The 13,717-nt window shown below is 52.7% G+C and overlaps 2 protein-coding genes across 5 annotated transcripts in view; one reads left to right on the top strand and one right to left on the bottom strand.

Annotated features, from left to right (window-relative positions):
• Nucleotides 1-2,438: 2,438 nt before the first annotated feature.
• Ppp1r1a (protein phosphatase 1, regulatory (inhibitor) subunit 1A) lies at nucleotides 2,439-10,095 on the top strand. 2 transcript variants are annotated; one of them, XM_006242437.5, is made up of 7 exons: nucleotides 2,439-2,661; nucleotides 5,820-5,880; nucleotides 6,706-6,740; nucleotides 7,113-7,176; nucleotides 7,729-7,884; nucleotides 8,686-8,792; nucleotides 9,190-9,297. In XM_006242437.5, the coding sequence occupies exons 1-7, from the start codon at nucleotides 2,578-2,580 to the stop codon at nucleotides 9,193-9,195; spliced, it is 513 nt and encodes a 170-aa protein (XP_006242499.1). In that variant the 5' UTR covers nucleotides 2,439-2,577; the 3' UTR covers nucleotides 9,196-9,297. The 2 variants fall into 2 exon arrangements, with proteins under 2 accessions (XP_006242499.1, NP_073167.1); NM_022676.3 differs by having other exon boundaries at nucleotides 2,444-2,661; nucleotides 6,703-6,740; nucleotides 9,190-10,095.
• Nucleotides 10,092-13,717, bottom strand: part of Pde1b (phosphodiesterase 1B) — a 27,201-nt gene continuing 23,575 nt past the window's right edge. For 2 of the 3 annotated variants that reach the window (XM_063263129.1, XM_006242386.5), the window contains exons 11-15: nucleotides 13,446-13,527; nucleotides 13,036-13,144; nucleotides 12,370-12,500; nucleotides 11,755-11,877; nucleotides 10,092-11,328 (exon numbers count right to left, since the gene is read on the bottom strand). In XM_063263129.1, coding sequence (XP_063119199.1) covers nucleotides 11,774-11,877; nucleotides 12,370-12,500; nucleotides 13,036-13,144; nucleotides 13,446-13,527 — 426 coding nt within the window. In that variant the 3' untranslated portion in view covers nucleotides 10,092-11,328; nucleotides 11,755-11,773. The remainder of the gene's footprint in view (nucleotides 11,329-11,754; nucleotides 11,878-12,369; nucleotides 12,501-13,035; nucleotides 13,145-13,445; nucleotides 13,528-13,717) is intronic. The other variant, NM_022710.1, reaches the window with a different exon arrangement.

Raw genomic sequence — 13,717 nt, 5'->3', positions numbered from 1 at the left:
GCAGGGAGAGTGGGTCATTAGGTAATAGCATCACCAAATCACATCCCTATAACTTTAAATATTCATAAGTCATAAGTATGCCCTAGAGCAGCTATGTCTCTGCCACCTGGACTGCAGCAGAGGGGTGACCACTCGGGCACTGCTCACATAGACACATTTGAGATGGGAAACAAGCTCACTCTTCCTCAGCTAGGAGCCCTCTCTGGGCAGGCACAGAAGACCTCTGCAACTCTCCAGCCCTGTGTGTGCAGTCCCCTCTGCTTCCCACAATGCCTAGCAGGTGCTCACAGCTACTCATGCAGCTCGAGGTATAAATAAAGGTCAGAATGATATGCACACACCTTCACAGTTGCCACTCTGATTGGCCCGCAGAGGCTGTGCTGGGGCCCATTCCTTCCTGCCAGCCAGCCAGCCCTTCATCCTTGTGGTGGCCAGGGAGCTCTCTTCCCACTGGCTCTCTTCTCTAACCACCACCTCCCCCAACCTGCTATATTCGCCCCTCCCCAGCTGCTCCCAAGACACCTCTTTTTATCTCCCCTAAGTCTCTCTCGGCCCCCACTTAGCCTGGAACTATCAGATCAAGGGAAGTCAGAATCTGGAGGGTTGAGAAGGGAATCCCAGGGCTAAGATTTGAGAGAAATGAAGGGACATGGAAGAAATCTAAGCAAACCAGACTACCCCATAATAGTGGAAGCTCATAACAGCCAAATAGAGAAGCCCTCACACTGGAATTCTACATGAAACAAGCCACAAGTCTCGCCCTCCTCCCAGCACTATAGATGTGGCCTGCTTCCTGGGGGCTGAGCTCCAGAATCAGGGGTGAGGACTGTGCCTTCAGGTCATCCAGGCCTGGACAAGAGGACTGAGAAACACTGTGCCCCTAATTGTAGGGGAGGGAGAAGCAAAGAGAAGGAAAACAATGGCCTAGCCCTAAGGCACCCAGTGCCCTGTCTGCCCTGTCTCCCATGTTATATTGACTCACCACCTCTCCCTGCACCTAACACTAGGATGTGGGTACACAGACATTGGGATCCAGGGACACTGAACACCTTCCCTACTACCCAAACAGAGCAAAAAAGGCTGGGAGAAGCATTTCCAGAGTCCCATTACTTCAACTAACGACAAATGGAGGAGCCACTAGAACCTTCAGGGCTGCTGAGTGGCTGCAACCTGGCCTTGCCCTGAGAAAGCTGAGCCTGCCTGCTGTGTAAAAAGATCCCTAAGGGAGGAAGGGGGTGGGGGCTATTTTTGGAGAGAAGAGGGGAAGGGGCCTGGAAAGCAGGACGGGGGATCCCAAACTAAGGTTTAAAGTTGCCCCTAGAGTGGGGGATGACCAAGGCTGATTACCCTGGGGCCAGGCCTAAACCTGTGTGGACCCTGCCCTCTGTTCAGTTTAAGACTACAAAGAAACTGATCTCCTAGCCCTGCCATACACCTCCTCCAGCACTGCGGACTTTCTCCTTCTCGATCTCAGTCCGACTGTGCCTCCTAAATCCATCAGGAACCCTCTCCCCAGTGCCCAGCACCCACCTCTCCCTGTCCAGTAACCCTAACCCTAGTAGTACAGGGCACTTCAGTTCCTATGAATATCCTGTCGTCCTCACTGGTTAGTACTGAGTGGTATGTTGATCCCATACCAACCCAGTGTAAGTTCTTCTAGTAGTCTAACTTCCAGGCAGAGCATTTTCATTGTCCTGCCAACAGTGAAAGTGGACACCGGCCATGTGTAAACAGGCTGCCCCTAGTGGGGTGTTCTTCTCCACTCCCCATCCCCATCCCTGAAACCCCCTTGCAGACCTTTTACCTACTTTGCAGCCCCAAATGTAGCAAGCAGAAAATGAAATCTGTTTCACAAGCAGGGTTGGCTTTCACCTCCATGGATTCTTCTTTACCCTAAATGGCCCTTCCTCCCCAAGCCCTTGGTCCACTCACACTCCAGAGAATATTACTCTAGAGACTCTCTGAGGCCTTCCCCCTCTTTTCTCTCTCTGTCCAGAGTGTTCCCTGGACAGTAGCCAAAGCTCGCACCTGCCCTCAAAGTTTTCACACCCACTCTATGATTTGGTCTCAAGGGGAAGTTCCCTCTTAGTCTAACTTAAATCCCTCCTGCTGCTTACCTAAATTTCCTTTCAATTTTTTGTTTGTGAAATATCCTTTAGATGATAAACATTATCTACTCTCAAGCTGTGCCCTTCCCTTTTTCCAGACCCTGAAACCTGCCCCAGCTTGAAGAAGTTCCACACCCACCCCCTGTCCAGAATTCTAGGATACCTGGATGCCCGCCCGCGAGTGGCCTAGGACAGCGACCCCACCCGGATCTGGCTCCTTAGCTCGGGGGGCGGCGACCCGCGCAGCTGCCAGCGCAGCCACCACAGGGTTAAGGCTCGGGACTAGGGGAGGAGGGGGCCGGGAGGGACAGTGACGAGCCAATCCGCAGCAACACAGTCCCCAAGCGGAGCCGGGCGCGCCGAGCCAGGAGCTGGGAGCCGAGCGCCGGGCTGGGGCCGGGGCCGGAGCGCAGCGAAAAGGGAGCGCGCCCGCCCCAGCCCGAGGTCCGCCGCCGCCGGACCGGGCGCCATGGAGCCCGACAACAGTCCACGGAAGATCCAGTTTACGGTTCCGCTGCTGGAGCCTCACCTGGACCCGGAGGCAGCCGAGCAGGTACAGGCAGGGCGGGGCAGGGGACTCGGCGAAGGACTGGGGACCTGGCCGTGGGATCTGAATCCCTGCCTCGCCCCAGCGTGGCACCGCACCTCTTCGGGAACGTACTCGCCCAGTTTATGGGGGTCTCCATACCCTCCCCCAACAGTGGAGCCACGCCTCGTCACCAGTACGGGCCCCTGTGCCTGGTGTCCCCAAGAGCGTGGTTCACTCGCTGCCCAGCCGTGGGGACACGACCCTTCCTCCGCCTTTGGCGACCTTACATCCCCTCACACCCAGTCAACCCCCAGAGTTTCCCTGCTAGGTGGCATCGCTGGGCTGAAGGGTACCGCCGGAAGGGTGCTCAGGGCGGGGGGCGGAAAGTGGGCAGAAGAGACAGCTCTCCTTACCTCCGAGTCATCCGCACCTGGGCTATGAGTGTGGCACGGAAAGGGATGAGGACAGCTATGGAGGCGCTTTGGAGCGAGGGCGGGGGTCTGCAAGCTGGTGTTCCCTTCTGCAAGTCGGAGCACGTGGGACCTGGGTATAACTCTGCCCTATGGAGTAGGGAGTGGGGGTGAGATGCGGGACGTAGCGCGGCGAACTGTAGCGTCTGGGCCTGGGGTCCAAGCTCAGCCAGAAAGCAAGCCACCAAGAAAGCTTGGCTCACCGGGTGGGAGTGCAAGGCCCTGGCCCAGCCTCCTGGCCTGGCCTATTTTTAGCTCGGAGCAGCCTGGCAGAGGCGGCAGTGTGTGAGTGAGCAGTGTGTGTCAGCGTCAGTGAGCGTATGGAAGGGGCTACTTACTATCTGCAGCCCGTCTTCTTTTGCATTCCCTCGAATGTGGGGACCATCGGTCCCCAAGAGCATCCAGCTCCCCAGGACTCCTGCCCCCAGTCACTCACTGTCAAGCTCTCCATCTGAAATTATCAGACCTCTGGGTATGGGCAGGAGAAAGAGAGGTTTCCACATTGCTAGAGCTTTTTTGTAGAATTGGGTGTGGATGAAAAGGGACCAAGCAGGTGTGCTCTTTGAAACTTCTGCTTCTCAGATCCAGGGAGGGCCAGGTACCCTGGCTTCTCCTCTCCCTACCTGGAGACCTAGGGACTGGAGAGGGTGTGTTGAGACCTCCTCACACGCCTGAGATGAGGAGAATAAGGAGTTTCTATGGGGTCAAGAAATATACCTATGCCCAGAGACAGCAGATTGGCTAAGATGACTTTTGAACCAGGAAAGCGGGCCCAGGAATGGAGACTGGGGGACCAGAGGTTCTGAGACCTGCCTCCGGCTGTCAGACTGGACCTGATACCTGCCTCCATTTGGTGTTGAAGGGGGATGGAGGAGGGCAGGCCAGCTGTTTCACAGAGCTGGGGGACAAGGGAGCACATGGGGCACATAGCCGTGTTAGGGAGCCAAAGAGAGGAAAAAAGCTGGGGCTCTGTCTGCTCTTTTCTAGTCTTCAGAAATCTGTCTCCTAGGCCTGAAAGTTTGCCCCAGTCCTTCCTGCTGTTACCAAGCATAGCAGGAGCTCCTACCCCAACTTCCATGGAGTGGGAGTGGGAGGGTGAAGAAAGAGTGGGGAGCTAAGTGTACAGCAGAGTGTGGGGGCTGCCCTCCACCACAACCTTCATATGTCCTTGAGAGCTAGGTGAGGTAGGGGCAGAGAAGAGTCATCTCTCTTGGGATCCAGGGAGTCTGCCTCCTGCCTCCTGCCTCCTGCCTCCTGCCTCCTGCCTCCTGCCTCCTGCCTCCTGCCTCCTGCCTCCTGCCTCCTGCCTCCTGCCTCCTGCCTCCTGCCTAACACCACAATCCTCAAAGACTCAGAGTGCTTCAAACCCCTGTCTGGGGTCGGGGGGTGGGGTCTGTTAAGTAAGGTAAGTAAGGGTCTGTCCAACCTCAGAGCCCTGCTGACCTTTGGTCATGGGCTCCTTGGGTTCCCAATACAGGTATTATATCAAGTCACTAATCCCCCTTCCACAGGCTTAGTCACTTCCACTCCTCTCCAGTGACCACCCCACCCTCCACCCAAACAGAAAGAAAGTAAGGGGTCAAACCCTGGCAAAGGGATGGTCCCACTCCCACATACATGAAGCATCTTGTACCAGGAACAACCAGAGACAATGCACATTTAATACACACACACACACACACACACACACACACACACACACACACACAGGTCCGGCTCTGCTGGGACCTTGAAATGTCACTAAAAGCAGATGCCACCGGTTTGCCCTAAAGCAAGAAGTCATTCATTCCACATGAGCTGTTTCCTTCTTTGGAAAGAGCCTCCTACCATTCCCACTTTCTAGATATCTCATCACTTCCAGCCACCACTGCCAAGAGACAAATATCTAAATCTGATCAGTTGGGTCTTCGCTGGACACTGCTTCCTCAGGACTGCTAGCTTTGCCTACCCACGGCCCTGAGAGAGCCACCCCTGTGGTACCACTCTCTTCCAAACCTTCCCCAGAAAGGAAAATCTACACATCCCAAGAGTCTGTAGAATTCACCAACCATCAGTTTAATAGAGAGCAGGACAAGAGGGAAAACCAGTGGCAGAAGGAGGGTTCAGTTGGAACTCTAGCCACCAATCAGCTTTATATGTTCACTTCCCCTGGCGCTGGCCAGTCGTCTAGCCAGGACCCCTCCTCGGGTCTTGTTCACCATTGGGACCACTTCCCCTATTCCCTGACCAATTAAAAATCCATTGTATCCAAGGCTACTGAAACGTTAGAGTATTGAGGGACTATGGTGGCCGGGGGAATGGTATGCTTCCTTCACGGTGGGTGAGCCTGAGAGAGGCCTTCTGCAGACAGGTAGGAGCCCACAAAGGGTTAATGTCTGCTTCAGGGGTGGACTGGGAAAACCCTCTGACCTCTCATGTTATTTCTGACCATTGATCCAGGATGGACAGAAGGACAAAGGCCAGAAATCAATGCACAGAATGAACAGCGTTTCTGAAAGGAGAGCCAGGGAGGACAAGGATAGGGTGAAGAGACAGTACAAAGGAAGGGACTGTGTAGACACCCAGGGTGTCCCCGAGAGCAGCTCACCCCAGAAGAAGAGAATGGACCAACAGTATTCCAGAGTAACCAGACATGTTTTAAGGGATATGCAGAGTCAGCCTGGTAGGTATTCCTAGTGAACTTGACCTTTTATTCTTCCTCCCCTAACCCAGATTCGGAGGCGCCGCCCCACCCCTGCCACACTTGTGCTGACCAGCGACCAGTCATCCCCAGGTAACCCCTGTAGGAGGGGACGGGTGCTCGAGACAAAGGGCAGACCTCAGTAGTAGAGATCCCCATGCTGGCTCAGCAAGGTTTATTTTTGCTTTTAGGAAAATGGAGTTGTGCTAGGAGGGGAGGGGACAGACAGCCACATTCCTAATGTCCAGGAATTAGGATGGTCAATTTAGTGCAGGTTGCTGTGACAACAGCCTTGTAGGTTTCTCCAGCAACTGAGATGCCGTTATCCCCACTCCAAATGTAGTGACAGCTGTGAGGGGGAGAGACTGTCTCTGTCATCTAGTGTCAGGTCCCCAGAGGGTGAGGTTAGAAACAGCTCAGGGAGCAGCTGGAATTCTGGTCACCAGAGTCCCCACCAGGGTCTGGGGACACAACAAGGTCCTAGAGGATGTCAGAAGAGCTTGGTAGGTATAGTCTGAAATCGGGGATGCCAAAGTCTCCAGCTCTCCCCACCCCAACTTTCATAAATGATGCACACCTATGGACCTGGCCCTGCTCCTGTGAAAGCTCAGCTCAGACCTGGGGGTGAAAGAATGACTGAAAGGGAAAAGAGACCCAGATGCTGCAGACGAGGAAAAAACGCGGGACCACAGATTTGCTTTCAGACTCCAAGGCCTGAGGCCAGGGTGCAGGCTTAGGCTGTTCACAGGGTCCAGCCTGTTTTGACAAAGCCAAGCCACAGTACAGGGGAATCCAGAGAGGACAGGGACAGTTCAGGACAGAGGTGACTGCTATGTACCTTCTTCTTAAGAACTCAGGCCTTTAGGAAACCTCCGGGTTTCCTGCTCTTACCAGTTTTCCCACTATTTTCCCCAGAAGTAGATGAAGACCGGATCCCCAACCCACTTCTCAAGGTGAGCTGGCCTCTACCCTTCACCCCAGACCTCAAAAGCCAAACCCTCATTCTCCAGATCTGAGGTGTAATTCAGTAAAAGAGCACCACTTGGCATATACAGACACTGAGTCAGCACCCCAGAACCCAAGCAAAAGCCTCGTTCCTCACCAGTAAGGCCTTTGCTGTCCTCTTCTATGTACCCTGAAAAGGTGTGTGCACCCCACCCCTGCCAGCATACGCTGTCTCTCAGCCTGGTGGAAACAGCTAAGAAACAAGGATTTTCTCTTACTCCTAAAACCCACCTGCCCTAATCTCTAATCCAAAATCATGCCAAAGCAGAGGAGAAGGGTGGGAAGAGCTGGCACCCATCCAGGCTCTGTGTCCTTCACAGTCCACACTGTCAATGTCTCCACGGCAACGGAAGAAGATGACAAGGACTACACCCACCATGAAAGGTTTGTCATCCCCTTCCCAATTTCTCCTCTGGCAAAAACTGGAGAGTAGATCTAGTAACCCTTTGCAGGGAGTCCTTGGGAGGTTACTGGGTCTGCCTTTATTTGAGTGGGGCTATTGCTATGTGTAGGAGGCTCCTGTGGCCTTGATAAAGCTGGTCCCTGGACCAAGCCAGAATACCACCTCCTCACTATGACAGATAAATGGTACACATAACCTGATCATCACAGCACATGCAAGGTACTATACTCCCTGAGTCCAAATTGAGGCTTCTCTCCTGCCCCTTGGGAGACCACAGGTCCTAGTACATTAGCAGTGTCTTCTGCACTGAAAGGCACTCCCCCTCTATTTGCCTTTGAAAAGACATTATGCTCCTGCTTTCTTCTCCCCTTATTGCCCAGCAAAGGTTCCTCCCTTTTAGAGCCCAGTTCACGGGAAATTAAAGCACCCAGCAACACGCACGGACCCAGTGGTGGGACTATTGAATTTAGGAGGCCTCCCACGGGAGATTTTTAGGAAGTTATATCCAATGTTTTCTTTCTCTATGCCTCTAGAGCTCCAGACAATGGTTGAACATCACCTAGGGCAACAGAAACAAGGGGAAGAACCTGAGGGAGCCACTGAGAGCACAGGGAACCAGGAGTCCTGCCCACCTGGGATCCCAGACACAGGCTCAGCGTCAAGGCCAGATACCTCGGGGACAGCACAAAGTATGTACAACCCTGGGAGGGCACCAGAATGCACTTCCCCAGCCTTGCAGGAAGACAGCTTTACCCACTGGGGTACCAGGAAGAGTCACAGCCTGGGAGGGATGGAATAATAGCCAAAAGCCCAGTCAAGGACAAGGATATATTCCACACATCATGTATTTGACTCCCTTTGTCTTTTTGTAAGCTACCACCTTAGACCCCAGAGATCCTGTCCTGGCTGGAAAAGGAACAAAAACCCACCAGACTTAGATCCGCACTTGACCCTGTATCAGAGTCAGGGCTACACCACTATACAAGGAATGTAGTGCTGATGGTGTTAACCCATAACCACATTCCCTGCTCCCAGATGCATTCCAGAATTTCCAATCGTGTGAAAGTGATACAGTACACACACTGTGTTACATAACATGCCCAGCCGAGCATCCTGTAGTTAAGCACACTCTTTTCCTACAGTCCAGTGGGTGATCTCTAACTGGGATAGAGATCAGTAACAGTATTGGTAGGGATAGGTAACAGTATTGCCTCGTATCAGTTGTCAAGCTCAGCATCACTTCAGTTTAAACTTTAATTTTTTTTATTTATTTTTTCATGTTTTAGGGTTTGGGGGTCTGTTTTGTTTTATTTTTACTTTTCAATCTCTGATTACAGAAAAAAAATAGCGAAGCTGTCATAGTAACTGTAATCAGAGAAACCCCAGACGGCAAGGTAGATCTGCTCACAATGGGTCCTGGGCCCCTTCTCAGCAGCTGCACACCTTTATAAGGGCCAGCTCTCCCTCCACCACCCACTTTCCCTCCCTAGAGCCTGCAGAATCCAAACCCAAGACTCAGGAGCAGCGTGGTGTGGAGCCCAGCACAGAGGACCTTTCAGCCCACATGCTACCACTGGATTCCCAAGGAGCCAGCTTGGTAAGGTCCTTGGGCTGGGCTTTGGGGCCTTCAGGAGAGCGGGCTGTAGGGCTAGTATTTGGAAACAAGAGAACAGACAAAGGAGCAGCTTTATTTGGTCACTAATAAGTTAGCCTTTGTGCTAAGAGACGCCCTCTGACAGAGAGGAGGGATTAAGTGACTGCAGGAAGGATCCAATGGAGACTTTGTTGTGTAGACCTTCTGGAACAGGTGATGGAAATAGAACATAGAACTAATTTTATTTTTTAATAAACGGCAGTTGGAACCAAAGTACTGTGGGCTTAGAAGAGAAGGGGCTTAGACTGAGATCCATAGCAGGACTCCCCCAGAGGCTGGGCTGACCAGAAGGATGAGCCTATGACCCTTCAGTCACCTCCCCTTTCCTCCCCCGAAACAGGTCTGACAGAAGTTGACATCCGGGGATCGCCAGTGAGTGTGGAAGTTCATGGACACTGGATGTTTCTTAATCTCTTGTTTTTAAACGTGATAAATTTGGTGTTAGGTCCTTGGTGCTTTTCTTCTTTCCAGCCTGGGGATTCCTTCCTCCCTCGGCTCTTGTCTGCACCCCACAGCCCCCACCCTCAGGACCAACTAAGCTAGGAAATAGGAAACTGACTGAAGCCTAGCCTCTACTAGCATAAAGAAAAAGAGGAGTGTGGAAGTAGGAGATCACTTCAAGGCTTTCCTTTCTTACTGTGGAAAGCTCCGCCCACGTAGCAGGGCCGCCTACTTGGGAGACTGCCACTCTAAAGCAGATACCCAGACCAGCGAGGGCTTGCTATAGCACCATCTGCTGGACATAAATGGGAAGTGCATCTTGTCCCGAAACCCCTGACAAAGGGAGTATTTGGAATCTGGTTCCAATTGTGTGGCACTGTTCCTTATTCTAACCTGACAACAAAGACTGTCAGAAAACCCAGTGACTAGAAACCCCTCTTCCATTGTCCTACCTACTAAGGTCAGGGCAAGACTAACACCATGCACAAATGGAGAAGTGGTCTCTGATTCTAGCCAGGCTTCTGCTGCTGATTCTGATTTTCCCAAAGAATTAAAGAGATGGAGGGAGAAGGAAGACTCTTTCGTCCCCTTTTCTTCAGCAGTACCACATAGCTAAGAAGAGCATAGCCTGGGCAGTGAAGGACTGTGTGCCGTAGCGCCCCACCCCCACCCCCAGATAGGCTTTACTTGAATCCCCGCTTCAACACTCATGGAGAATACCATGGCAGAGTTCTGTCTAGCTTAGGAAGATAACTATAAATGACACGTGAGAGAGCTTCTACCTAATGAACACCACACACATCCAGCCAGTCTCCCTTCTTTATTGATCTCTGGCTATAGCAGGGGCCTGGGAGACCAAGAGCATGGGGGAGTCACATGCGATTTGGAGTGTCAGGTCTAATGACCATGGAGATGGACTTCACAAGAACAGGGCCCACTGTACAAATGCATGTATTTACAAGAGAGGAGAAGGCAGTCACCTGGACTTGGCCTTATATGGGGTGAGGTGGGACAAGGAGCCTGAGGACAGGAAGAGGCTTTACCTGGCTGCACTCTGCTCTGGGTGCTCCAAGTTGCAACAGCCCTGAGCCCCTCCCCATCTGCCTTCCACCCACCGGGGGCCCAGGGGAGGGGACTCTCTTAGTGGGCCAGTTCTGGGAGAAGGGAGTCAGGAAGGACCTGCTCTGTGACAACATGGATTACTGGGTAATACTTTACCCTGATTGCACTGGGGCTAGCTGCTCTCTCCTTCCTTTGCTCATAAGATACATCCTGAAGGAAGACCTCGGAGCATTTACAGACATTGGTCGGATGAGTTCCCGGGGACAGGAAGGAAGCAAAGGGCCAAAACCCTTTTTGTTACAAGCCCACCAAGCCCAGACCATCCCCAAGTTCTTGAGGACTCCGGGAAAGATTTCCCTCAGACAGAATCCCAATGGCTCCTCTCCTCTCCCAGCCACTGTCTGGGCACAGGAGAAAGAGACTTTGCAAGGGACTGGACTGAAGAAGTGCAGGTATGGGGTCAAGAGGACGTCCCCCACACCATCCTAGGAAGGAACCTGAAGGGACACCTGCCCTCCCATGCAGGGCTTTGAAAACTGCCAGCTTCCTATCCTATTTCTGGCCCTTTCTTGGGGAAGAGAAAGAAAACCCAGACCTGCCAGCTAAGATCTGGGGTGGGGGACTGAGGGAACCCCCAAAATGTATTGCTTAGAAACTTGGAGGCAAGAAGGATGGGGAGGGCCCAGGGGGCTGGCGTCTCTGACCCTCCCCTCCAGACTGTAGGAAGCCTGCAGGGGGTTTACTCCTCCCAAGTGGCCACCTGGCCAAGGAGGGAGTCCAGAGGCAAGGGATGGGCACAATGACCACTGGGGGCCTGTGGGTGGAGAGGGGCCCTTCCCACACCCCACCTGCTCCAACATTTGGCTCTCAGGTGGGCTGTCTCTATCACAACCAACACACTCCCTTGGAGCAGATGGGGGAACCAGTCCTGATGGATAGTGCTAATGACATCGAAGACTTTGGACTCAGTGAGGACCTAGAGAAAGAAGGAGACACTTCAGAGTTCTGTTCTAGAATTTCATCTCTAACCTGACCTTCCTTCTCCAAATCCCACCCAGTCCTCCCTTGATCTCCAGTTGGGTGCTACGCCTCTTCAAAAGCATGGCAGCCATTGGTATGAGCTAGGCTGAAGTAGAGTCACATTCATTCACCTTCCCTCACTGAGCCTTGTGCCTAGACTGGTGCCTGTTTCCTAATCTCACAAAGGCTGGTGCATGTGTTGCCCTGCCTGTATTGTCCTGTCCTTTCTTCCTTCAAGAAAGAACTGTGGGACCGAAGAAGGTGGCAGGAGCCCCTTGCCTCCCACCCACACCCTGGCTTAGCCACTGCCTGCTGAGTGGAGCCCAGAGATGAGCCACCTGAAGCCAGATTGGCTTGGCTAACCTCCTGCCTCCCAGCTCACCTGGCCAGCTCCCAGTTCCCTAATCCAGATTCCCATTCTGGTTGTGCTCATCTTCTGCAGGGGAGGATGGGGCTTCTTCCTCACAGGGGGACAGTTCATCAATGGACATCTGGTTGGTGATGCCTACAGAGGGTTCCAAGAAATCTGATATTAAACCAAGAAGTAGTTTCTCTAGAACCAAAGATGTATGTGAAGAAAATAAGAGAACTGACCCTCATCTACCACCTGCCTCAAAACTGAGCCACCTGTACTCCTCCCACATAAAACACTCACATCCCCTGCTAACATTGTGGCCAGCACCACCAAGTTACCCGGATCTCCAGGGGCACCATTTGGAGACAGCCACAGAATACAAGGGGTCCAACCGTTGTGTGAACAAAGTCCCAGGGCTTAGAATAATAGGCTGTTCCTATCATCTCTTCAGCTCTCATTCTAGAACAGCCTGAATCATTCAAACGGTCAGTCTTTCCTGTGCCTTCCTAATTTTAGCCTGACTGGTTCCATTCCCAACTCCAGGAACCAAGGAGTTTCCTGAGACTTAACAAACAGGGGGCTGCTGCTGCTCTGCTGGCCGGCTTAGAATGTTCACACGCATGCACACATAACGGCACCCACCACTCGCTGCCCGTTCCTTCCACTTCTGTTTATTCTCTTGAATGTACTTGGTCCAGGTGGAGCGGAAACTGACCACATCAGGGTTGGGGTCTCCTACGTCCACATCTAAAGAAGGCTGGCGCCACTGGAAGCTAGGAACAAGATCCCATACACACACCCAATTCCAGATATAAGACCCAGCCCTCTTCAGAACCTACTTCCCCCCCCCCCCCGAGCTGGGGACCAAACCCAGGGCCTTGTGCTTGCTAGGCAAGCGCTCTACCACTGAGCTAAATCCCCAACCCCCAGAACCTACTTCTTAACCCTCAACGTAGAGATAAAAGATCAGTAGGAGGCTAGGGGATCAGAGTTCTTCTCCTTTTCCTCTTCTAGATACCCTAAATCCTTGTCTCTCATCCCACAACTGCACTCCTCCTCTGCACTTTTTCTCTGGGTAGAAGAAAAACAAAAACAATATTATCTGAGAGACAGCATAGACCCTTAAAGAGAAAACTAATTTTGGAAACCTAGGTGTAAGTCACACCCTTCTAGTCCCATCCTTTTTGTGACAAGCAGAGGGGTAGCCCACCTCCCTCCCAGCTCCTTCTAGCCTGTGTCTCTTCTCATAAAGCTATCCTCTCTGCCATTCAGTGAGCCAGGCCACATGGTTACCCCAGCCACAGTCACCTGGGCTGACTTTTAGACTTGGAATCATCATCTGTCAAGGGCTGGACACTCTTTTCTGCCACATCAGTCAGCACAGAGAAGGTGGGCTCCACAATGAAGTCAATGAAACCTGCGGGAAGTGCTCAATCAGCGAAGATGTCCTACTTGGAGAGCTAGGCAGAGGCGAGAGCGGGCACTGCCATGAGCCTCAGTTGCAAGTAACAAAGCCTAGAGAACTGACTTGAGGAAAGAGCCTTCCCATTGAGGACAGCTTGGAGAGGAAATCCCAGAGAGATCCTCTTTCTTTGTCAAGAGTGCTCCATCCAGCCCTTCATCCTTGACTCAGCAAGAAGAACAGGCTGGGGACTTGGAGGCTTGGAACAAGCCTGGCCAGGCCCAGATGGCTCCCTTCCTCTTCCCCTCAGACTCACCTATCTGGGACTGGGCCACCAATGTGGAGGTGCGGTCACAGAGTGGAGAGAAGGGCAAGCCCAGCTCTGCCTCCTTGTCACCCTGGGAAAAGAGGATGGATGCCTCAGGGTTGAGAGGGCTAGGGCAATGGGAGAAAAGGATGCTGCCCTATGATCTGAAAATGAGGGTGCAGAGGGAAACCCAGGACCCAGCTGGACGGATAGAAACTTCTTGACCCCACAGGTTTGGGATCCATTCAAGAGTGAAAGGTAGGTAGGTGGGAAGCTTGCAG

Source organism: Rattus norvegicus, chromosome 7 (assembly GCF_036323735.1).
Source record: "Rattus norvegicus strain BN/NHsdMcwi chromosome 7, GRCr8, whole genome shotgun sequence".
In the NCBI taxonomy this organism is placed as follows: domain Eukaryota; kingdom Metazoa; phylum Chordata; class Mammalia; order Rodentia; family Muridae; genus Rattus; species Rattus norvegicus.
This window is presented reverse-complemented; position numbering and strand designations above follow the sequence as displayed.